The 24,796-nt window shown below is 43.9% G+C and overlaps 1 protein-coding gene across 9 annotated transcripts in view; it reads right to left on the bottom strand.

Moving 5' to 3' along the window:
• Positions 1 to 24,796, bottom strand: part of NHSL1 (NHS like 1) — a 187,896-nt gene that overhangs the window by 48,779 nt on the left and 114,321 nt on the right. For all 9 annotated transcript variants that reach the window (XM_063329490.1, XM_063329491.1, XM_063329481.1 and 6 more), the window contains exon 2: positions 6,353 to 6,505. In XM_063329490.1, coding sequence (XP_063185560.1) covers positions 6,353 to 6,505 — 153 coding nt within the window. The remainder of the gene's footprint in view (positions 1 to 6,352; positions 6,506 to 24,796) is intronic.

Here is a 24,796-nt window from a genome sequence, read left to right as displayed (position 1 = left end):
TCTGAACCTGAACCAGACCTATTGTTAATATGAAGTGGTTCCCCCCCTATTTTGCAGCTCTTTAATGAAACATAAGATTATTTTAAGTCCATAATCTTCTCAGCAGGATTATCGACTAGTAGGACTGACCCTAATATTGCTCATCTGAACAGTGATCTGGCAGATGCACTGAGAAAACAAAGGCTAAACACATACCTGTCTGGAGGGTCTTGCAGCAAGACATAATAGAGGCTTTATGAGTAACTACTTAAATCCGGTTTTATTTGACAATGCTAACCAGATGTCTTCTGGAAAACAAATCAAGTGTTTCAATCACTCCTGCTTAAATACATTCCTTGAATTTGGCCAACAAAGCTAAACAGAAGCTACAGTCAGCCAAATCCAGCTCTTCTGAAGATGAGATAATAAATGAATCATCACAGACATTGGAACAACGAGCCCTATATTATGTACGTAGCTTGAATCAACACAATTACCCTGGGGGGAAAAAGGCACAAAGTATAGGCAGTTGTGCAATTAGTCTCTGCAGCTATAGTCTGGAAACGAGTATGGAAATCAGCATACAGACTGTTCCCACTGTCTACAGGTACACCTTCCTCAGTATGTATCTGACACCTTGTTATCCGCTGGAAAGGACAGCCAGCCCGGGCAGTAACCAGCAGCGTGTGACATGACACTGCTCCTCATCTGCAACTTGAACATGCACAGAGACAGCACCCACAAGACCATTCAAGAGCTGCCTATCTCCTGAAAGCCTGATATCATTTCAGTCTGGCTGTGTTTGCCCTTTAACACTAACACGGTTATTTTGTCCCTTCCCTTTATGCCTATTGTCTCCCAACTCATGATGGACAAGTGACAATATGAAACAGTGGGGCTTGCTCTTCTCCCTCTTTTTATTTTTTTAATCAAAAGTGCTCTACACTGTTAAATGCTGAAACTGGAAGAAAACTGCCCCTTGGAAATACGGTTACATATATGCCCTTCTCTGCCTCCCATCTCACCAACCGACTTATATCCACGCTTGAGGGAGAATATAGGATAATTCAAAAAATGCAGAAGCAAAGACAGTTCAGGAGTGTGATAGGAAAAATTTTCCTGTTCCTTCACTTCATCATAATTTGCAAGATTATCCAAGGCCAGTGCATTCCAGATTACTTTGGGTTTTCTTTTAGGACACCTGTGCTAACACTGCAAACCTGTCCAGAAGGCAGACGGGCACACTTAAGATGCTCCAAGCAGTTAAGCAAAGCAACACTGCAACAGTGCTGTTTCTCCTCTCCGTCTTCATGCTTCATGCCTTATTGTTTGTCATTTTTAGATTATGGTTCAGTTAGCAAAAAAAGGATTAGTCTCAATTTGTTAGCAAAACAAGGATTAGTCTCAATTTACTCTTCTTACCCAAATATTTGCATCATTGCTATGTACTAATGTTGTTGTATCAGTGCTCCTGGCTGAAGATCACTCGACTTTAGGTACTTCTTCAGACAATGGTTGTTTGAACACCACCATGCTGCAGAGCAACAAGTCAGATATGCCAATGCACCATGCTAGGGACAGGGGCTTTTTTGTGGTGCTACCCTTTAGACTCTGGTTGAACACCCGCTCAAACTCTTGGCTTCATGGACCAGAAAAGCTGCAGGAAACACTGCAGTACCTGGCACTTGCCCCTTCAGCACAGATAATGGTCTGCCCTAAAAAAAATGAACCAATGCCACTCTGAACAACACAGCTGTTCAGCAGTTGTTCAGAGTACTCGTAGTTCTGCTACTGACCGGAGCAGACTCTCAGAGCTGGTCCAGCCACTCGTCAGACATTGGCAACATGAGACTTAATAAGTTAAGCAGCCCTTCAGCCTTGGAGCAGAGCATACAGTGCAAGGGGGTAGGGCTGATTTGACGATTCTGATGCCATGCAGAGCCTCAGCTCTTCCTCCCCACCCATCGTCTTCATCACCCATTTTCACAACTCCCTAGGAGGAAACAGTGAAGCGGAGCACAGGGTCACACAAGGTCAATAGTGTTTCCACTTGAATATCTGTATGCTGGAAAACAGCTCTCTTAAGGTGACCAGGAAAACACGAGGAAGAGGCCACTTCAGACAGGCTCTCAGGAAAGGCCAATTAGAGCAGCTTGGCCCCAACAGTAAGGAAACAGGCGCCTTGGATGGCACACGTTTGACATCCAATGTGTCATGCTATCTGCTACACCAGGTACTCCAAGGTCCTGTCTGCTTCCCCAAAGAAAGGGAGAGCCTGTTTTATCCAGAGCAAAAAAAACCAAAAACAACAAACCATTTAAAATAACGGGATCTACCACCACAACCAAAGAACGGCATCATTTTATAAACATTTAAGTCATATTGCAATGGCACCATGACTCTGAAGTGCAGCTGAATTTGCTTTTCTGTTTTAGCTACAGATAAAGCTATTTGAGAGCTTTCATTTGAAACACAGTAATGCAGCCTGGGTTAAACATGTTCAAGCCACTGACTGTCATCAATGACAACTTTAGATTTTAATAAAAGTTACATAAAGCCACTTCAGTTCTTGAGAACAGCTATACTGTTATCGCAAACTTTCCAGGAACTTCATTTTCTAATTCAGATTACTGTTTTTAAAACTTGAGGAGGCACCTAAGCACCTGCATGCCTGAAGAAGGATAAATAGCTTTACCTCAGTTATAAACAAATTTGAATGCAAGACTTCACCATTTATACTTGAAAGTAGCTTCATAAAGGAAAAGCACAGTATTTTCCCTTGATTTTGAAAGGATGAAAGTCTAGTTCACAGGTACAAAAGTAAAAAAAAAATCTCCCCATGCAGCATCTAGTATCACATGCTGCATCCATTTTGGCAGTGCAATAAGCAGTGGACATTTCAATATATAATATACAAAGTAAAATAATCAACTGCACAAAAAAATAAGGAAAAATCTCCTCCTCCAAACACAACACTGCTTCCTGTAAAGGTATGTAGAGCATGCAGAGATCACCAGGCAGAGTACCTGACATCTCTCAACACAAGTTAGCTATCATACATTTTAATAGCTCTATCCCTAACTTTTTATTCTTAAATCAATTTAAGAATAAGTAGCAATAATAGCTTTTCTGCTCCTTAAGTGGTGCTTAAAAGTTTATTCTAGTCAACAGCAAGGTTCCTATCTATTTCACGAGGCTTTTTAGCTAGACCCATGTGGTCAAAAATCTGCCGAGCTGTCAAAATTGTACCAGAATAAATAGGTTTGACCTTGCATTATCTTAAAAGCTAGCTGGGATTTTATCCGGTTAGTATTAGATAGGTGAAAACACTTTGATAGAAAGTAATACCTTGCTTGAATTATTTTGAAAGATTTTATATATCCAGTATCTTTACAAGTGGTTTAAATGACTGTTGTGCTCTACGTGTGAATTGCTATTTATCTAAGTTTTATACTTAGTTTTCTCATTCACTGGGGCAGCAATGAATGCAATAACAAATTAATAGTATGCAATCAAGTTGCTATGTACCAGCAATGTCAGATCTCATAATCCAAACAAGAACAGGACTGGAAGACTTTCAAACAGGTGTGTTTTAATGGTCTGAACTATAGCTATAATGTGGTCCTGAGGGCTAAACTATCAGGTTAAATGGGACCACCAGAAGTTCTCTCTTCCTTCCCAGCCTCCTCTAAAGGTAGGATCAAATATACACAAATGATTTTTGAGTGGTGTTTCTGTCATCTGTTCTAAAAAACCTCCAATGATTTCATAGCCCCAAAATTTTTCAGGTTTCAGTATCCTTACTGCAAGGAAGTTTCCTCCATTACCAAACCTAAGTATTTCTTCCCTGCTGTACACCTTCACTACTTCATTTCCGACTTACCACAAAACAGTAATTTTTCTTTCGTTCCACTCCTTTCCAGCTTGTACAAATGCTTTCTGGAGAACATGGGGATCCATCACCACAGTGTGGCACACCTTGTCATTCAATATTGCTTGCTCACACCACTCAGGCAGCACATCAAGTCACACACAGCCATTGTGCTGCCTCATGCTTTAACTCAACCAATGCATTTGGTTGAAAAAAGATGTCAAAATGCAAACTTCACCATGATGCCACGAAATGCAGAAATAAAGTTCCTATGACAGTGCATTGGTGCTTCTCATGAGACTACTTTTCCTCAAGGTCTTCTCTGTTATAATTACATAGCACTAGATAATTTACTACCCACTAAAAAGCTTTGGAAAAAAAATCTGTCTTTTCTAAAGCAGCAGGCGGAAAAGCAGTTCAACAATCATCACAATTATGTGACAATTTCTACTGCACTTTTACACTGAATGAAGCTCAGCTCTCGCTACACAACTTTTAACCCAATCCCCCCAAATGGTATCGGAAGCACCTGCATGTTCCTGATTTCACAGTGTTGGCTGAAATAGCAGCAGAGTAAAACTGATGGAACTTTAGTTATTGCCTCTCTTACTACTCAGAACCCCAGAAGGCAGTAATGAAATTACTGAAAATTGTGTTAAATTTATGCTGTAGCTACTCAGGACAGCCATAGCAAGGAGTTGTTTTAGAACTGCTCTTAGGGAATAAACATGGCCTAGGAAAAAAGCTTGAAATTAAATAAATAAATAAATAAAAGCAGAGTTTTGTTGACTATGTCAGCAACTTGAGGTCTGGTGAAGGCATCACAGTTTCTTCTCTCTCTCTCAGTTATTACCCTGAAAGGATGAAACTGAAGTCCAGTTCATTACCAAGGAGTCCTACATTGTGTGCACAAGCCAGTTTGTTTAACAGAAATGGCTAACTGGTAAACTGTAGTAGTGTTGAATAGCTTTTGTTCTATAAAGAGCAGAAATTCTAGAGAAAAATCCCTGCAGAAATAACTTCAGATGTGCAAGCTGGGGGAAGCAGCTTAATAGTTTCACACAAGTATATTAGATACAAATTTTTTTTGTAGATGAAACTGCAGTAGATACAATCCTGATAAAACAGCAAAATCAGAGCAGCGTTTTAGCCTGTGCAGTTTTGATAATAGTCCCAAACAGACAACAGAAAAATAGAAGAATGAGTAGTTAAAGTTTACAAAAAGCTAACCACAAGCAGTATTCTTTATAATCTAAAGCAGGCAAATATTTTCCTTTTGTAAAGAACTAGTGAGTGTGCCTGCAAGGGAACGGTAAACATTTCAAGGCTAAAGGGCTGCAAAAATGCATCAATCCACTACTAAGTATAGAGGACACACAGGCTATCTGCTGAGCCATGCATGAGCTAATAACACCGGCTGTCAAGATTCCTCTATTAAATGATAACAAAAGGCACTTAGTAAGAGATGGTGAAAATCAATTAACTGGAGAAATGGCAAGAGAAATAAAATATGTCAGCCAAACACTTCTCTATTCAGACACAGAAAATTAAGTTTTCTGCACGTTTAAAAAGCAGAAATGTCGTGTTAAACAAACAAAATTTACTATGTTCTGTTAAATCAGGTTAACTCTGCAGGGCATTAAGTACCTGCAGTTCCTGCTGAAACAAAAAGGGACTTGAAAAGAGTCGGCTCTTCGCAGGGTAACCCTTTTTGTTAAATAGCCAATGTAAAGAAAAAATCTAGGTTAACCATTTCCAGAACACAGACATTAAGCTGTAATTTTAAACTTTATTTCTGGCCCAGGGACAGATGTTCTGCAGTCCTCCCCTCTGGCTGCCTGCCTGCCTCTATCCTCACGGCTGCACTAACACAACACAATGCTCCCATGCCAGACTGTACAGGTACATCCCAAATTAACTTACTAAGGGTAAAAATTGGTCCTTAAAAACACACTGCACCCTTCTGCAAGAAAGAACTTACACTACTGAAAAAGTCCCTGTGACTGCCCTGTTCCCCATTTCCCTTCTCTGCCCTCAATACCTTTTCCAACTTCTCACAAGTAGCCACATCCCTGGAAATGACATTGTACAAAAAAAAAAAACAAACAAATCAAAACCAAAAAAAATCACCAAATGAAGCACCTCTGATGTGACTCTTACACTAATGTATAAGCAGAGTAACTCAGGTCTTATTAAAATAGAAGGTACCATTTTGGAAAAACTCCAAAGACTAAATGGAAATGGCCAAAAGACACCAGGCTTTCCCCTTTTCAATTCTAGAGCGCTCTGCCAGGTAACGGATTTCCTTCTTTCCTGATAGCAAAAGCATTTGTGCCCTATCCTGACGTTTGAGAGTGTAAATCCCACTAATGTTCCTCATGTGCCGCAGGCAGAAAAACAAGTAAGATTCTTCCGAAGCCTGCAATTTGGGTATATTTGCAAAGACTGTGGCAAAAACTACTGTCCCTTTAGGACACATCTGTGTCAGCAGCAGCATCTTACCTCTCAGTACTGACTTGAGGTTCAGCTTGGCTTGTCGGTGCAGGTCCTCCACACAAGGTGGTCTTGAGGAGGGCAGGAACACATTTTCCTGCTGGTGCCACGGAGCAGTGTAGTGCACAGTCCATCTACTCTCTTCATCTAGGTTGGAAACAGCTGCAGAGAGAGACAATAAGAAAATTAAATGCTATTGTAGATAGCTACATCACGAAACGCCACACCTAAGTTTGTCGTGCACCATCTTAAAACAAAAAAGATTGCTTGCCACTATAGTCCCATCAAAATGCTCTTTAGAATCTCACTTCCATGACAGTTAAAAACCCTCCTCTCATTTCTAGTTTATGCTTATTCTCCTGTGTTATGTAGGAAAGACCTTTCCCTCTTCCCATGTTTATACTTGCTGTTGTATTTAATCTCAACTTGCAACTCTGTCTTCCCCTCTCTAGCTCCCAGTCTTCACAATCAACATGTGATTGTGAATCATGTGACTGGGAATCAACATTCCCAGTCCCCTGATCCCACCAGGCACAGTGCATTGCAGGATAGCTTCCTCTTGCTTGAGGGTGACCCTGGAAATATGACAGTTGCCATGAGAGATTACAGCACGTTCATTTGTATCGAGAAATAACCTTCTCTGACCTCACACTTGCTCAAACCAGGAAACAAAAATTCCAGTAAGCCAACAAATGAGATACTTTCCATTGCCATGAGTGGAAAGCACATTTGGACAACAGCAACTCCCTGGGCAAACACTGCTCAGAGCACAACAGCACTGAAGAGGGATTGCTCTAGCCAACTCTTCTCAGCCAATACACACGTGAAAATAAAATACTGACACTGCTCAAGTTCAAAGTTCCCTACAGACAGCCTAGTAATGAATCAGCAGAAGCACATATTGCTAAGATTTGTTTATCATTTATGTTTCCCGAGAGACAGTCATTACCTCATGTTTAAAGTTTATCATCACTAAAAACTTCTACAGTTGAATGGCCTTATACCCTGTATAACAGGAAGAGGGCAGTTGGGGGTCATATTTTATGATCCCCCAGGCACCCTTTGGCCTTCCGCCAGCAGGCTGCACATCCTTGGTTCCAGCTCTGCAAAGCAGAAAGAGCCACTGCATCCATGCTGCCTCCCCAAGCACCTGCTGGGCTGGCACAGCCCTGCCGCGCCAGCCTGGCTGCCAGCTCCCCATCTTCCCTTGCTCCCTGGGCACAGCTCCCCGCAGCAGCCCTTGGTGAAGTTTATCTCGTGCCTCCACAGTAGCAGAGGAGGCATGTGAGCTGAGAAGCCCCTGTCATCCGAAAAATTACTCTTTCCCTAGCGCCACTGGGCACCTGCCGAGATCACTTCAGATGGAAATAGTCGGTACTTGTTAAAGAAAATAAGCTACGGCTTTCTCTTCAAAACCCATTGACAGCCTAATGCTCAATGCCTGTTTTGTCCTAAAAGGACTTGGAACGGGAGGGTGATTCTCAACTGCCTTTCCTCACTTTTTTTAGATTAGTACCAGACCTCAAAAAACGTTTTTGAAGACTTTCAATTGGGCTCTTCATCTCTGAGATGGCTTGGTCCTGCATGCCCTCAGCTCTCGCGGACCTATAGGCTGCAACAAGGCAGATACACATTCAGTCTGTGCCTGCTTTTCCCGTCCTTGCTAACAAGAGGTCAAACCTAAATCAGGACAAACCAACAAGTCACCACCTACTTGGTTACACCATCAATCATCTCGATATTACAGAAAGAGGGTTAAGTATACTCAATGACCCGCCCGAAAAGCATCCTTCACCATCCCCTGACTGAGCAGAGGGTGGGGAGAGGAGTAAGGCTGGGGCAGCAAGAAGAGAAGGGAAACACCAGCTGTCAAGCACACCGTTCCCACAGTCCAGCCATATCAAAATTAAAGTTCACTGCTTACCAGAGCAACAGTCATCAAAACTAGCCGACAGAAGTGCTGCGGATAGACACAAACTACTTTCTTGAGCATAGTTTGTCCGTCTTCATGAACTACATGGAGACTCGCCATTTTAAAAGCCATGCTGAAACTAGAGCATCTTTAAAAAACACAATTCATCTCAGAACAAGCCCTATAGATACAAGCTCATAGCTAGACAAGCGCTCAGCAGCTGCACAGAGATGGACATCTGATGGAGGCAGAGGGGATGCCCCAGCACACAGCAGGACACCTGTGCAGGTGACACCGGCACACTCAGCCTTGTCACCAAGCTGCCCCTGTCACACCGAGAAGTTAGGCTCCTTCAAAACCATCGCGACAAAGGACTTGAAAAGAAACGCAGTACCCCAAAGGAGGTCCTAAAGCACCTCATAAGGCTACCTCTGCACATGACAAAATATTCAACAGAGAAGGGAGTAAGATAAACTTAAAAAGAGGTGCCAGGAAAGCAGTAGCAAAGCCAAAGGGAATCACACTTTCCTGCAGGACTCAGCTGCCTCCCCAAAAGGACAGCGAGCGCACACAACTACTTACTCTTTCTCTTGAAAAGTTTCATGAGAGATTTAAGCTTTGTGTTGATGAAAACCACCATTTTCGAGGTGTTGAACCGCGATCCTGGAGTTTAAATCCCATAAAAAGGAGGAGCAGCAGAAAAGCGACTGTTTTCCAGAGTGAGCCTGATCAAGCTCTACACACCAAATTTCTCTTCTCCAGGTTTCTCCCCTCCGCCTTTCTTTCCTGAAACCACAACTTTAAATCTGCCTGGATGTTTCTGATGCTCAAAACCAGTTTACAGTTCTTTAGCCTGGATTTCTCCTCCTTACATATAACCTTGTGAGCTGAAAACAGCCAACTTCAACATGCAAAACAGGAGGAGGAAGAAGGGGAAAAAAAAAAAAAGTTAATTGTTATTCACGTGTGCATAAGACCAAAGATCAGGCTTTCTTGCTGCATTTAATACTCAGTTCTTCTTCTCATCCTTTCCTCCGCTCTCCAAGTTAGGCTGCTCCAGAAAGACGGAGTTTGCAGGTGATTTCTCTCCTTCCCATCGCGCCAGCCGGCTCTGCCGCCGGAGCAGAGGGAGGGAGATGCCGGCACCTTCCCCCCCACCCCGCCCGCCCTTTGCACCTCCCTCCCCGATGCTCGCCGGCGGGCTGGCAGCCCCCGGGCCCCGCCGGTAGCCCTCCCTCTCCACAGCCCCCTTCCACTTGCAAATGAGAGTTGCATTTTCGTGCAAATCAGGATGCCCTGCTTTCCCACCGCTCCCATCCTTCCCCCTTTCACTCTCCCTCCCTCCCCCCCCTCCTTTTTTTACCCTCTCGCTCCTACTTTATTAAGGGCTGCAACATACAGTCTCCGCTCCGCAGTGCCCACCCTTCCCCTGACACACACACACACACACCCCCCCGCAGTCATTGCCATTGCCTGGGACATCAGCCCACTAATTTTACATATTGAATTTCATTCAGCAACGCTCCTGATTTTTTCTCATTAGCGTCATCTCAGACCAGATACACGGAAAACAAAATCGAGTTATTTCTGGCTAATAGAGAGCCTGTTATTCATCAAATGAAACTTGTGCACAGAGATGAAACAGCCCAGCTTTTTGAGATGCGTATTACATCCTCATGCCTTAAAAAAAAAATTTATGTATCTGTACAGAGGTCCACGGCCATCCTTCCTAGGGACGAACCGCAATTTTGCAAAAGTTAAAGAGAAAATGCTAAGCACTAAATCAATGTGCTCAGCAGGGCATGCCCTTCGCACAATGTTCAGGCTCAAGAAGCAAGCCCTCCTTCACAAAGCAAGCTCAGGAAAGCCCCTCGGCTTAACAATGAAAAGGATTTTTTTTTTTTTTTCCCCTCAGGAAAAAGAAAAATGCCAGCAGCAGGGGGCTCAGGCTGACCCCCGAGCTGCAGCAGGATGCGGCCTCTGGAGCACAGCAGGTAAAACGCAGATGCTCCACAGGAACTTCACTCCAAGTTTCACCAAATGGCTGAGGCTCAGCACCGCGCAGAACACACCATAAAGAAAGTGCCTCCGCCATTGTCTGAACACCCTATTATCAGCATTTTATCAGTATTTTCCAAACCCAGAGATTTTACAATTACAATTACACCAAAACTGCCATTAGCAGCAGGTCTCTCCAGCAGCTACTGGTCCAAGGGACGTTTTGACTGACTGACATCTGCCAAAGGGACAGAAGACCACGATGCCATGGTAGCAATTGCGGGGAAGGCCCCCCTGCTTTCACATTGACTTCCATCACGCACCTCAGACAAAAAATGACCCTGGCATCAAACTCTGGTAACAAAGTAACTATAATGTTGGGGTTTTTTTGAAAAAAAAAAAAAAAAAAATCACATACACAATAATACCCCCATTGAGAATTTGCCATCACCCATACACCATTAAAACCACTTTAGATGCACAATTGCTGGACGCACTCTGGATGCGAGTCGAGAATGACTTTGTTTCTAGCTTCGGCAGCAAACCCAGAAGGTGGGTAACTCCTTTTTTAGTGTTGTGGTGATCTTTTTTAGGAAGTGCCTCTATAAGCGGGAAGAGAAGCTACAGTGCATTTGCACAGGAGAAGGTGACAGTTTCAAGCTGGCATGTGAGGGACGCTGGGCTCCTGCAAGTGACACAGACTCTCCCGGAGGTCTTTATGGCACCTCACAGAGGCTTGCAAGCCCTGGGAAGCAAGACTTTGTTCCCTTTTCATGGCCAAGCCCCTGTGTATCGACATGATCCTGGGTACTTTGGACGGCTCTGGGAACCCTTCCCAGTTTCAAGGGGGCTGCAATGCGTGCCAAGTCCAGTGTTGCTCTTTGTTATTGGATCTTCAACCCACCCTGAAGCATTTCTCCTGCCGGAGAACAAGCACTTGATCACCTTGATCACTGTCCTCAAGCCCTGATCTTCAGTATGGAGGCAGCTACTCAAACCCAGTAACAAACAATGAATAAGATGGCGTCTGTCTTTCATCCTCCCCCCTCCTTTGCTTCCACTTTCCCTCTGGTCATGCTGATAAAGAGGTCAAACACCAAAAATGGCTATCATGAGGAGATATCCCGAAGGAAAGACCAGTCAGCTACTTGTATCTGCATCTGAGTCAACAAGAACCAAAAACCCTTCCCTGCTGGAGACAAACCCATAGATTTCCATGAAATTCAGCATGTTGTCTCAATCCAGGTTTTTTTAAACACTTTTCCTGTCAGAAGAAACTGTCACTGCAACTGGCTTCTAATGGCAATCCTCTTAGAGCTGAAAGCATGAAGATAAGTGTGCCTCTCTGCAGCCCACCTGTCTACATTGAGAAGAGAAGGAAAAGATGGCACAGTTTGAGAAAATTTATATTGTAGTCACTACACAAACAGATAGAGGACTTTAGCCTCTAACTTTGCCTATCCAGCAGACAAAACCACAAAAAGCCCCACCAAACAACAACAAAAAATGCACCTAAAATTACTTTGATAGAAAAAAAAATGTTACGTTTGTTAAAGCTGGATAAACCCAGCATGAACAGTAGGTGTGCACACACTGTGATATCAGTTCTTTAAAAGGAAATGACTGAGACAGGTGGCAGACTGGGGAGACTTTGCTCTGTGACACACTTCCTACTTCATCTTGGACAAGTTAATATTAACCCACCGCCTCAGTTCCCACATCCTTAACAAGCAGGGATCACACTCGCTTGCCACCACACAAGGATACTATCACAAGGAATACAGAAAATATGGAGAATGTTCTCAGCAAATGCTAATTCGCACTTACCAGAGAGGATCGTTAACTTAGGTTACAAAGTCTGGCCCAGAAGAAACTCCTTCCTAACTAACAAGTCAGAGATTGAAGCAAAGAAAATGAGAGGCACAAGATGCAGTGCCAATGAGCACGCTCAACATCATGAATGTGTAACACAGTCATTAGCAAAACTGCGTCTTTTTTTAGTCCACGTTATAATAGTTTTTAATCCCTGAGTGGTTAAACCGATTTTAATTTCTAGTAGAGGCCACGTACACCCAGAAGAGAAGTGAACATGAGTGTCTGCTTGTGCATGGCATGCCTGAAACGCGGCAGCCATTCCTTCACTCCTCTCCCTGCTCTCCCCTCTTTAGAGGGGGTTTCCAGCTGACCTGCTCTGCGACAGCCATCTGGGACAGCCACCCCTCCACATTTACGGCAACATAAAACATCAGTGCCTGTGAAACAATCTGGAAATACTCATCCACAGAAATATTTCAAGCCAGCCCCTGGAGAGGGGGGGCTCTCCTCTCCATCCCCCATTCACAACCCAGTGCCCTGAACCTTGCACCAGTGCCCCCAATCCATTGAAGAAGCTGAGGTTTTTTATAGAAAGGCAAATGTTGAGAAGGGACGTACTTGGGTTGTTCACAACGACAGCCAGAGCAGCTGCCCAGCAGCAGCCCCGTGGCAGCTGTCCCATCAGGCACACTAACGAATTGGTCAGAATAAACTGTTCTCCTTCCTACTGCCGCTCATCAGCCTATGTACACCTGCAGTACAAAACTTAAGAAGTAAAAAAAGAAAAAAACAAACCAAAAAAACCAAACCAAACCAAACCACAAGAACAGTTAAAGCAACCCACTCTTGCTCCCTCACACAAGTCAGGACAAATTTTATCACTTATTTTCATGAGGAAGAGGTAAACCCAACATCAAGTTTGTGAAAGGAATGAGGCATCAAGCTGCTAACAGATGTATGGTCATCTCAAAACTTAAAGCTGTAAGCCTTAGTGACTTTATTCAGACAATGGAAAAATCCTCCATTAAACAATTGTATGGCATTGATGACATTTTAAGAGGAAAGAAAAAGTAAAACCATACAACTGAGCTGCGAACTGCACTGCAAGAGCTCTTCTGGCGAGTCTCTGTTCAATAAGCAAAAGGGAAAGTAGACATGCTGGCAAGCAGATGTACACAAAACAATTAAATCCACGGCTTCGCTTTTTGCGGACACGTCAGTCACTCGCTCTAAGTAAGTTTCCACTGTGCCACTCGCCAGCAGCCGGCGTGGGGAGGAATAAGATGTTGGAGGGCACGTCTGCAGGGATGGGATCATGTGGGATGTATTTGGGATTGCCCCCTGCCAACCCCTGAGCAGCTGGGGTGTCTGGAGGGGAGCGGCTGTGGGACTGAGCCCAGCACTCCCTCCCCGGGCCGTGCGCTGGGCGAGCCTGGACCCCAGGCGGGTTGAGCCCCTTCCTGCAGGCCACAGGGCTCCTGCCTAGCCCAGACCACCCCACCCGGCCTTGAAGGCTGCACCTGTAATTCTGGGCGAGACTTTCCTCCTTAAGCAATATCAAGTACCTGAAACAGGAAACGCCGAATGTCTCAAGTGTTCTCAAAACCTGCGGCCTGTTCTGGCCATCTTCACCCGTGCTGTCAACTCCACTTAAACGGAGTCGAAGCCACCCCCCGCAGACCACAGGAGTCAATAATTTATGGTCAGAAGGAGGTTTCTCCCTCCCTTGGAGCCACTCCTGGCTGGCCCTCTCCCAGCATCTTTCAGGGGAACAAAAGCGTCCCCTCCCCAAGGGCCGTCCCAGGCGGCCCAGCGCTTGGCAGCCCTCCTTCCCCCGGCCCAGCTCCCTCACAATGGGCCCCTTCACGGCAACCTCGGCCTTGGTGAAGGACTGCGATACTTCTCTGGCGACTGCCGAATTACAATTCATGAAACCTGGGATCAGGAGGAGGACGAAGCACGGGGGAGAGGGAACAAAGGAGGAAAAGTGTTTTATCCCGAAGCTGCCACCACCACAACAGGCCATGAAGGCCCCGTGCCCCAGCGGCCTGGCAGGGCAGCCAGGCCCTGAGCCTCTCTCAGCCCAATTAATTACCGAGCAGGTAATTGATTTAAAGAGAGCGCCCCGGCAGCGACTCAGGCTCCTACTGGATTCTGGCTGCCGGCTCTGGGAAAGGGGGTGCCTGGCAGGGGCAGGGAGAAGAGGGAGGAAGATGAGGAGAAGCAGCACAGCCTAAGCCCGGAGAGGACAGAAAAGCAGCAGACTGATTGATCTGATGATCCTATTTAGGTCACAGCACAATGAAGCTAATTCATTCCTTTGACAATTCAAAACATCTTTCCACAGATCCTCTATCATGCAAACACATCAACCAGAGAGAAAAGGGAGCATTTGGGCAGGGCTGCCCGCAGACAAAGCATCAGTTTCTTTTGGTTAGAGCATCTCCCCACACACTGTAACTGCAGGCAGGAGAACAGAAAACATTTAGTGAATGTGCAATTTTGTTTCATGGTTTTGTTCTCAATTGCAGGGCACAATCCCTTTTCCTTCGGCCATTCCTGAACCCCAGCTAAGGCAACGTCAGCTCCCAGAAGAGTACTTTTCTCTCTCCCTAGGAAGACCCTTTTAAAATTCCACCAGGAAATAGTCTCTATTTAAATTCCAAAGCCACCTCAATGCTCCTAGGCTACAGCTTATCCTGAAGAACTGGTCAAAAATGGCTGCAGCAATTAAGTCAGTCTGCAAAATCTTGATTCTTATTTGCCCTAATAACACACCATAAAGATACTTCTCTTCTGAATTAGCAACGGAAACCGTATCAGGCAGACAAATTTGCATAAGTCTTCTCATTGATTGATCCTGTAGAACTCAGAGCAAAACCAACAAAACCAGATTGCAAAAATGCCATTTCTGAATTTCTGTCCTGAACCACCCTCCCTCTTCAGTCTGTAATTCCATCTTTGGCAGCTGTGCACTTGTGGATCCACACTAATATCCAACAGACATCTTCAACTAATCTCAGACTGCATTCTCCTTACGGGTATCCTAAAGGGGATACGCTCCCCACTCATTTCACTTATTTAAAGGTCATAGAAAGAATTCTTGTAGTGTCTCTCCATCTCCTCGCCCAACATTGCTCTTTGGGATACTTTTATATGGATTATCCCAGTATAAGCAGTTTGCAAATTCTTCTTTTTTTCTCAGGGTAAGCTACACTTAAGATCAGAGACACCCTCTCTTAAAATTAGGCCAGTATGTCCTCTAGTTTCCTAAGAACTTTTCGATTTCGAAATGAAAAAGATTAAGCTCCTTGGAAAATACCAACGTTCACACGATCATATAACTGCTTATGCCAAAATGAAGCACCAAGTGCTCGCTCACTGTCTCACATAGCAACTTGAAAAAAAAGTTTTGTTTCTTAGTTAGAAACTTTCAGAAACTTTCCCCCAAAATATTATTTGCACAACACAATAGTAAAGTGATAAGTAAAAGCTAAGGTTCACAAATAATAAATGGATTTCAGCAGTTGCGACATTTGGTATTGTCCCTAAAGCCCTAAAATTTTTGACAAAATCTGAAAACCTGGGCATGTTCCAACTAAATAATGGCACAATCTGCCCTGAGAAACAATATTCTCCAAGCTAAAGTAAGGCATCGAGTGCATATAACAGTCACCTAATAATTATGTTGCTGCAGGATTCAGCAAGCTGTTTTAAGCTCCTAAGGAAACAACTAAACCAACATCTGTACCACAGCATCTCCAGAGAATGTCTTTGGCTGGCCATGGGCATGTGGATCTCAGACAGCACCAGATACCAATGGATTTTGAAAACAAATTTTAAGATGATCTTTGTGTGGTCAGCATCTTCTTATTAGAAGCTCTCAATAAAGCCAAATAAAACTAAGCAAACAACCCTGTCATCTCAAGATAGTTGATACCGCGTATCGCAGCGGCTGCATTTTTAAAATATCCACAACGATCCAAATTCAAATTTGGGTTACAAATTTGCCCAGAGGGCTGTTAATTACTGACAGCTTGAGCTATTACAGAACTGGAACCTTTTACATCACAAGTTATTGAGAAGAGAGGAGCAGGCCAATTTAAAAAACAGTCTGCAAGAGTGAGGTGGGAAAGTGTCCACTGGCTCCAGGGCAGGGCTGACCCCTGGAGCAGAAGATCCAATTTGGACGTAAAGAAGGAGGTGGGAGATCAATAATACAGTCAGTGTGAATAAAGTTCAGGCGCCTCAGGAAAACCAATCAATAAAACCACAGCTACATTTTCCAAAAATCATTCTGCAATATTTAGTATGCATGAAAAGCCTCTTCCTTTTTTCCCCATCTTTATGGATAATGATACAAGCAGCTCTAGCCTTTGGCACCCTTTAGGGATGCTGCAATGCAGCACTAAACAAACTTCAGTCCCAGTCCATTTGAGTTATACAGAAGCACCACCTAACAGGATCCCTGCTTTGCCATCATGCCAGGAATCATCTAAGCTGATACGCTGCAAAACTCAATTTATATTTTTGTTTTTAAACCATGTCTGGTTTGAAAAACACAGGTGAAACTACAGCCATTAGAAGTATCTGACACATGCCACAACATCTAATATTCCGTACAGAGCACACACCCTGCTTCAGGAATGAAGAAATTAAAACACTGCGTTCATATAGGCTTTGAAAATATTTCTTTTTATGTGAAGGCAATTACCATCCTGCTCTTCTTTGGATTAATTAAAACCTAACAGGACAAGGTTAGCATCACACACAGGAAAAAACTCATGCTCACCTTCAGCTACTGGACATAAAAGAGCATCTTTTTCTCTGATGCTATTAATTATTTAACCTGACAGCGCTACCACCATCTGCTTGTGGACCTGCTTGCACTCACCAAACAGCAGCCCAGTGTCCCTGATCTAGCTGTGCCATCATGTTTGTGGCAAACATCTGACAAACAAAAGGACAGCCAGGCCGATTAAAAGTTGATGTCGAGAACAACCGTGAGGGATCATTCAGTTAGGAGAGGTGCCAAACCTTCTTTGACGATACAAGTTTAATCAGCCCTGCCTGGAACAGATCGTGTAACTGCAGAGAAGTGGTTTTATAAACCTCTGTCAATGCTTTTGGACAATGACAAACCTGCTCCACAGCCCTTGTGTGTAAGACTTCACTGTTCTTAAACTCCTTGTCAAAAAGCCCAAAGGACACTGGACAAACAAATGAGAGCACTGAACCAGAGGAGAAGTTGTCCCATAGTCATTGTGTCTCAGATCTGAAGTCAGACAAATGGTGGATGAGACCTTTGGGATGAACAGCATATGGCCACTGACCCCTCGCAGAGTGGGTAGCTGGGCACTCCCACAGAAAAAGCATCACACTTGGATGATTTACCTCCCAACCGCAATATTTACAAGTTTGTCTCTCTTCTCCAGAATCCTAGTCTCCAGCAACACCAGTTCATGCTCAGCTAATGAGAACAAGCCCTCGCTAGTAACCTGGACAGTTGCCAGCATATTGAAAAACAGCTTCCAGACAAAAGCCAGGGGCTGCAGCCTAACAGCCACAAGCAATGCTTTGGGGAATTCGGCCTTTAAATTAGTAATAGTCAGGCCACAGCCTGCCTGCCTGCACACAGAAGACACGGGGAGGCTGGTTAAGTACCTTTCTGCTGTGACCAGAGAAGCGGCATCACAGGGTTTCAACATTTATTCTGTTCCAATGACTCCAGGTTAAAACTGGTCAGTTCACAAGTCAGGCGCTGTTTCTGTAACTGCTGTACCAGCACAATCCCAAATCCAAGCTGTGTCTTTCCAATCATGCATCATCCCCATAATCCAGATCCTACTGCAGTGTATTACAGCACCAATTGAGACGTAATTGCGATGAGCCACTTAAAGCATTTTTCTGATTAAAAACAAAAAAAAACCCACAAAAAAACAACAACCCCTCTGCCCCAATTTCTACTTCAGCATAAGAATGTCACCATTATTGTCTGCTTTGGATCACATATTCTCAGAATAGATCGGATCCAATCTAACTTTCAACTCCTTATTAGTAATTTCTTAATTGTGCAATCCTTGTGTCTCCTTTTGTGCTTTCCAATACAGTTTGAAAAATTATTTTAGGTTTTTTTTTTCTGGAACAATATGTTAATTAAAACAAAGGCTGTGGGCCCAGCCCCACTTCCCCCCCCTTTTTAAAAAAAACAAAACCAAAACCCAATCTCTCCCAAATCCCATCTCTTCTGAGACATTTAGGAAATGCAAACAAAATGCCATCTGTTGGCAATGAGGTGGGACTAAGCCTTTAATGTTTAAATACTTACTTTAGAAAACCCAAGGAGGCAGATTTAATTGACTGACAAGATTGAGTTTTCTATATCATTGCATATTCCAGGTCCAGTCCTGCGCTTCCTTTCACACAATTAGACATATTTCTATTTGATCTGCCATTAACTCATCGCTTCCTGTCTGAGAAACCAATGAGCTGCTCTTGGGTCTTCCTCTTACCAAACCTGCTGCCCCTTCGTTGGATTAAAAATTCCAGCACGGGGCTTTGCTCACCTTCCTAAAGAGATGTGAAGGGGAGAACAGAGGAAATATACTCAAGGTAGACCTTGGGTTGTTATTGGTCTTGTTGCAGTAAGCTTCCTTTGCACGTATCGTATCATTTGTCCCTGCTGTGGGTGTCTGTTGGCCAGCCAGTGGCTGCCCATCGGCAGGAGACAGCCACCCCACAGCCCCGCTGACGGAGCTGTGCCATAAACTGTGATGTCAGTCTGGGAGTGACAAGAGAGAAGTCACCATGTGCGTACTCCCAACCTACACCTGCTGCCCGGCAGAACTGCTGCACGTCCGCTGAGAGTGGCTGCTGCCTTCACACAGCACGAAAATAAAAATAAAAAAAAGAAATCGAGGGCAGCTTTCTGAAGCCACGCTTTCAGGAAGACCATCATTCAACATCCTGCAAGGTAATCTGGTGCCAGACACATGCAGCGGCCGGTCCACTACCGTTTGCTTTTTGCTGTAGGTATTTTACACCAGCTAACCCACCTGTGGCAAGGTTTTTATTTTTCACTCTAGGAAGCCCGGTCTGCTCAAGACTTACCATTGTTACCTACAAAGACTACATACTTGCAGTAAAACTGTATAAAGTATAAAAATCAGCAAGTTTTATACTCCTTTTGGCTCTTCCAGCCTTGCTCCTGTAAGAAGCGATTCCAGGCAGCGCGGGTGCATCCATCGTCCCAGCAGGCAGACAAAGGCAGACGGCCACGTGCCAGCAAGGCTGCCTTCTGCAAACTACCAAACAAATTCAGTACCAACTTGCACAGTAGTACTTTCACAAATAACAGAGTCATCATGCAAGGCACAATCCTTTCTACTTAAATCCCTCTCACTTTTAAATACAGTAATTTAGCATGGGGGGAAAAAATACAGATTCCTTCTAAAAATTGTATCATACCAGCAAGTTCCAGGCAGCCTATCATTCTGAGATTTGTCCTCCGAAGATACCAGTCTGCCAGTTCATTTTCTCTTTTCCACCGCTAAGTAGCCTTCACTCCATTCCACTGTCTCCCATATGGTTAACATGAATGCAGCAATTAATATGCAATTAATAAAATGGTGCGATCAACTGCTTTTGTGCACAGCAGCAGCTGGTCTGCATGTTAGAGCGTAATTAGACAAATTAAGATGTACCGCTTTTGTTTGTGGATGAACTGACAGCATCGCTCATGCTTAAATGTCACTAAGCCTATTGGCATTTGGGATTATTTTAAACATGTCTTTTTTTATTAACACTACAAGGTATCAATAAGCCAGATTTATATGCTGCCAGCTGCAATGCCAGCAAAGCGTAAGTTTGCTTTACCTCCAAAACGTTTGCACAAGCCAAACAAGAGTTAAGTGACGTATTTCAGAGAATGAGCACACTTTTACTTAAAGTATCCCAGCCCATAGTACGGAGTGAGTGTCTCTGGACGAGGGACAAAAGCAGAACTGATCTGTAACTGTGTCCAACCAGAGGTTTGAAGATCTTAAAGATCAAGCAGCATGCATATTTTTCAATGATTGGTCCTTGGATTAGGGGCAGGAAAACAACAGAGGGCTAAAAATCTGTTGTAATCGATCAGATTTATAATACCATTTCCTTTAAAAGGAGTTAGTTTAGTCTATGCAGGAGCCATATGGAGGAAAATTGGTTTCAGGGATGGTCCTGAGCTCTTTGGGAAAGCTCGGGAGCAAAACCCCCATGCCCCAGCAGGGCAGGGATACAGGGACCACAGCATCAGCTTCAAGCAACAGCAAACCTACACAACCCAGATCCTCCAGCAGGCAGAGACACTGGGGTGGGTGGCAGGGATGCTCTGACACCCTGGTACCCCCAGGCCTCACTACAGGAGTTGTCATCCAGGAGCCAGACACCTTTGCCTGAGCAGGATCCCCCCACGGGTGCCCATATCCGCTGCAGAGGCTGGTACGTCGTTTTCTTGTCGTCCCTCACCAGCGGTACGCTGCACAGCCCATAGTGCTACCTCTGAGCACAACACAGAGGTCATCACACCCACCCGTAAATGGCAATACACTGTTTTAATCACCGCATTACCACCTACCGCCAAAAGCAGCACTGCAGGTTACCTACATTCAAATGGGGGCAGCACATACCATACACAAAGCATCGAACATGATAAATCAAAGTATTTACAAGTCAACGCACCATCACACCTTTCCAAGGCGTTGTTATTGAAGCTTCTGGCTTCCCAATAGTGTGAAATAAAAACAAGGGAAAGGACACTGTGTGAGGGGCAGCTGGCACAGGAAAAATAAGGGAGTGGCAAGGAAGCCTTTGAAGATTTTCACATTTAGTAGCAGTTAACGAGAAAAGACAAGTGACCAGGACAATTTCTCCTGCAGGAGTACTGCAAACATGCCAAACACCACAGAAACCCTCTACCACCATAACCCAGCATGCACAGGCACACAACCTGACTCAGGAGATGGGTCAAAGTCACCGATCTGCAGTCCTAGAAAACTGTTTCCAGAAGGAATGATAGGAATATCTGCCTTGTGAATCAGAGAATTTGCTTCTCTGCTCCTCCAGCACAAGAAAATGCACTGCAGCTATAAAACCTGGCTACCTTTTATCACTTAATCTCAAAGCATTGGCCTGGGGGAGGGTAGGACACAGTAAGAAACATGGCATAGTAAAATGGAGTTTGATAACGCTGCCATAATCTGTTTCTGATTGCCAGTGTGACTCCATTAGCCAGGCTGATAAAGGCATCCCTTAAAACACTTGTGCCTTGTCTGTGGAGTTTCACATTCTCCTCACCGTGTTTCAGCTTTAATCTGATCAGAGTCTGATTTTCTTACAGCACTCAAAACCATTTCTTGACTTTGCCGCACCAAATAAAGCAACTCTCCCTAAGATCCGCAAACATACTGTACCCACTATCCATAAACCCCAGGAGTTTTAATCAAATTAAACACTGAAGAGCCTCTTCATTCTGACATTAACCACCATCCTCAAACACAGGCTTTCCAATCTCACCTGTTTCACATGTGGATTTGCACTTAAATTGCTCCACCTCCTTCATTACAGCAGATACTCCCTGCTCCAATTACCAAAAACACTACACAAAAGATGTCTCTGAACTCATACCAAATCCTCCCTGCCTCTTCCTCGTGCTCCTGAGTGCCACACACGGCTTCTCCTCCGCTCACACGCAGAGAGGAACACATGAAACATCGACCACAGGCACCTCCTTGCAACAGTGAGCCCAAGTTCACACCAAGCAGTGAGCAGCCAGGCTAGCAAGGCGTTTTCTTTCAGCAAGGCAACACAGCAAGGCCTTCGTACTCGTGTTACTGATTCACTTATTAACTGTTTTACAACATCCCAACATTAATCTCTTTTTACACAGCATATTCAGAGCTCTTCTTCATCCCTCCCTTCATCTACAATGATCTCGCATATGACTCAAAAGGGCTTATGGCAACAGCACAGGAGTCCAAGAGCTGGACCTCCACGGTCCGGCCAGAAAAGGACAGGCAGGGATGCCGTTCTCTATGGCACATGGAGGGAACGTGCAGCAAAATAAGCCAAAAATGTAAGACGCATACAGAAATACACGCTGAAAGAGTTGCTATTTACCTGAGACCTGAAGTCATTTTGTATGAATGGACAAGTTCCTTTGCTTTGCAAGATTTCAGTGGCTCGTTTTGGCCAAATGAACAAAACTTCCAAGGAAACTCATCCATAAGAAAAGCCTTCGTTAAGAACACTGAGAGAAACGGGGGGAAAAAATCCCCCCTTTTTTAGGCACACAATAAAAATTATATTCAAGTTACTTTTTATTTTCAAAACAAACCAGTTCCTGGCTTTATCTGATGCAATCTGATATGTTAGCTGTTACGGTACGAGCTGGATGCAGCAGATGAAGCTGGGAACGAGGATGGCCAGTCACTTGCATGAGGCTCTGTAAGTAGCCATCCCGGCCATTCACCGCCATAGACTGAGTCCTCTGTCACTTAGGGCATGAAAGGCCACAAAGGCTTGCTCAGTGCTCCCCACGGCCCGGGATTTGCAGAGATGGAAAGCTATTCAGTCTTTGTTTCACACTGCTAAATGAGAAGGCAAAGGATGAATCCTCTCAAGTCGCAAGGATTTTGGCTTTTTTTTTTTAATATATATAACATCCTTTAATTGTGAAATTTAAATCTTACTGCTATCAGAAGAGAAGCCTGGAAAAAAAGCCATAGCAAATAGTGAATAATAAAATACCCAACTTGGTTCAGAACATCCTATTACAAATAGATTTTGTTATTATTCTGTCAAATTTTATATGCTTTTCAGAAAGCACACATCACACAGAAAGGTCTCATCTTTATAGATAGGACAGAGCTGTTGTCCTTAGAAAGAGTAATGAATGAAAAAGAAGAAAGCATTCTTTCATGAGCTAGCAGGCAACAAAATACTGAGAAAAAAATCCCAATAACTAAAGCTACTGTTTAACAAACATTAGAAGTAATCTGATACTGACATTGGCTCACTCCCACGTCTGTAAAAGAAAGAAAAAACCTCCAAAATCCTGACCAAAACTTTATCATCACAAAAAGCCAGCAGCTGCCACAGCTTAGCTAGGTTAGCAACAGCATACCACATCTTTAAAACGTCACAAATTTGGTACAATATGAAGCGGCAATGGGAACCACAAGATGCTCTAACCAGGAGGAGGTGACAGCCTCCCACGGCAGCAGTCACTACCAACAGCCTCAGACTCCAATTCAGCAGGTACTTAAAGCAAACCAAACCAAGCCCTTCACAGGTCTGCCAAACCTGCTCAGCGGAGGATCTCACCTTAACTTTGCTACGGGAAAAACAACCACCAAACACTCAGCACCACTGGAGTTTGTAATCGTGAATGAACACATGATGGTTACAAGTCCCTCCTCCACTGTAATACCTTTTTTCTTGCAGGCAAGCAGGCTGTTAAAGGACGTATTGCTGCGCTCTGGCTGATTTCAATCCTGCGTTGTCTATTTACAGTGAATCTGGTAGCGAAGAACGGCAGAGGAACGGCATCACAGATGCTGGAATGAGGCTGAGCTGGTAATGCAGAACCTCCACTTCACAGTATCGCTAATTTAACAGTTTTATCAAAACAACTGCTACAACTTAAAAAACCCCAAAACCCTAACATGGTCACTTGGTTGTCACAGCTGCTACATCACACCACAAGTATTTCAACTATTGAATGTTTTGCAGCAGAGATGCTGTAAGGTGAGCAGGAGCTGCAGACCATCGAGATCCCCCAGCGAGGATGCTCCCCCAGCCTGAGAGAAAGTTCAATAATTTGATTGTATTATGTTTTCAAATTACCCTAACACTACCAGGGGCATTTTCTATGGAGTACATCAGCACTGTGAAACCTCTTGAAGCGCAGTTCTCATGACGCTCGATAAGGACCCCAAAGCGAGGCCTTTATCAACAGAGATAAAGCTCAGCCAATAATCCCCCGCTGTGCTCTGCAGTTATCACTTGACCTGGTCCCAGAAAGCACTTCCACTCGTAAACACTTTTGTTCCTTAAAATAAATATTAACAGAGTTTAAAAGCAACACAGCCTCTCTGCCTCAAAGAGAAATAGTACTTGTCCCACAAATAAGACTTTTAACTGATGGCTTAATTACGTTTCTATTCTTTTGTTTCTACGGACTGAGAATGAGTAAGAAGGAAAGGGAACCACTGGGTCAGAGCTGGTGTCCCACATGTACATGCTTGTACTGCGGTGGGACACCACCACTGAAGCACAAGTGATTTTCCTGGGAAAAGTCAGGACAGAAAGCAGGCTAACTGATTTTGCCATTCACTGTTTCAAGGATTCAACATTAAATACTGAAACTTCAATGGTTCATAATAAGAAACAAAAAATAAAATGCATGGGGTCATACCAGACATCAGTGAAACTCAACATAAAGGAACCAACAATAAACTTGGTCTGAAACATGTAAAAGTTTATTGTTAGGGACCAGAAATTGCATTAAAAAGCTTTAGTAGATTGCAAGCCAAACAATGCAATTGCTTATCTAAGTGCTATATTATAAATCAACAAATGCATACACAAGCAGACAATTTTTAAAATATTAAATAGAACGGAAAAGAATTCTTCTCTCTTCATTAGGAGTAAGCTGAAGCAACAATAAAAAATGAATGCACCTGGAC

Source organism: Chroicocephalus ridibundus, chromosome 3, assembly GCF_963924245.1.
Source record: "Chroicocephalus ridibundus chromosome 3, bChrRid1.1, whole genome shotgun sequence".
In the NCBI taxonomy this organism is placed as follows: Eukaryota; Metazoa; Chordata; class Aves; order Charadriiformes; family Laridae; genus Chroicocephalus; species Chroicocephalus ridibundus.
This window is presented reverse-complemented; position numbering and strand designations above follow the sequence as displayed.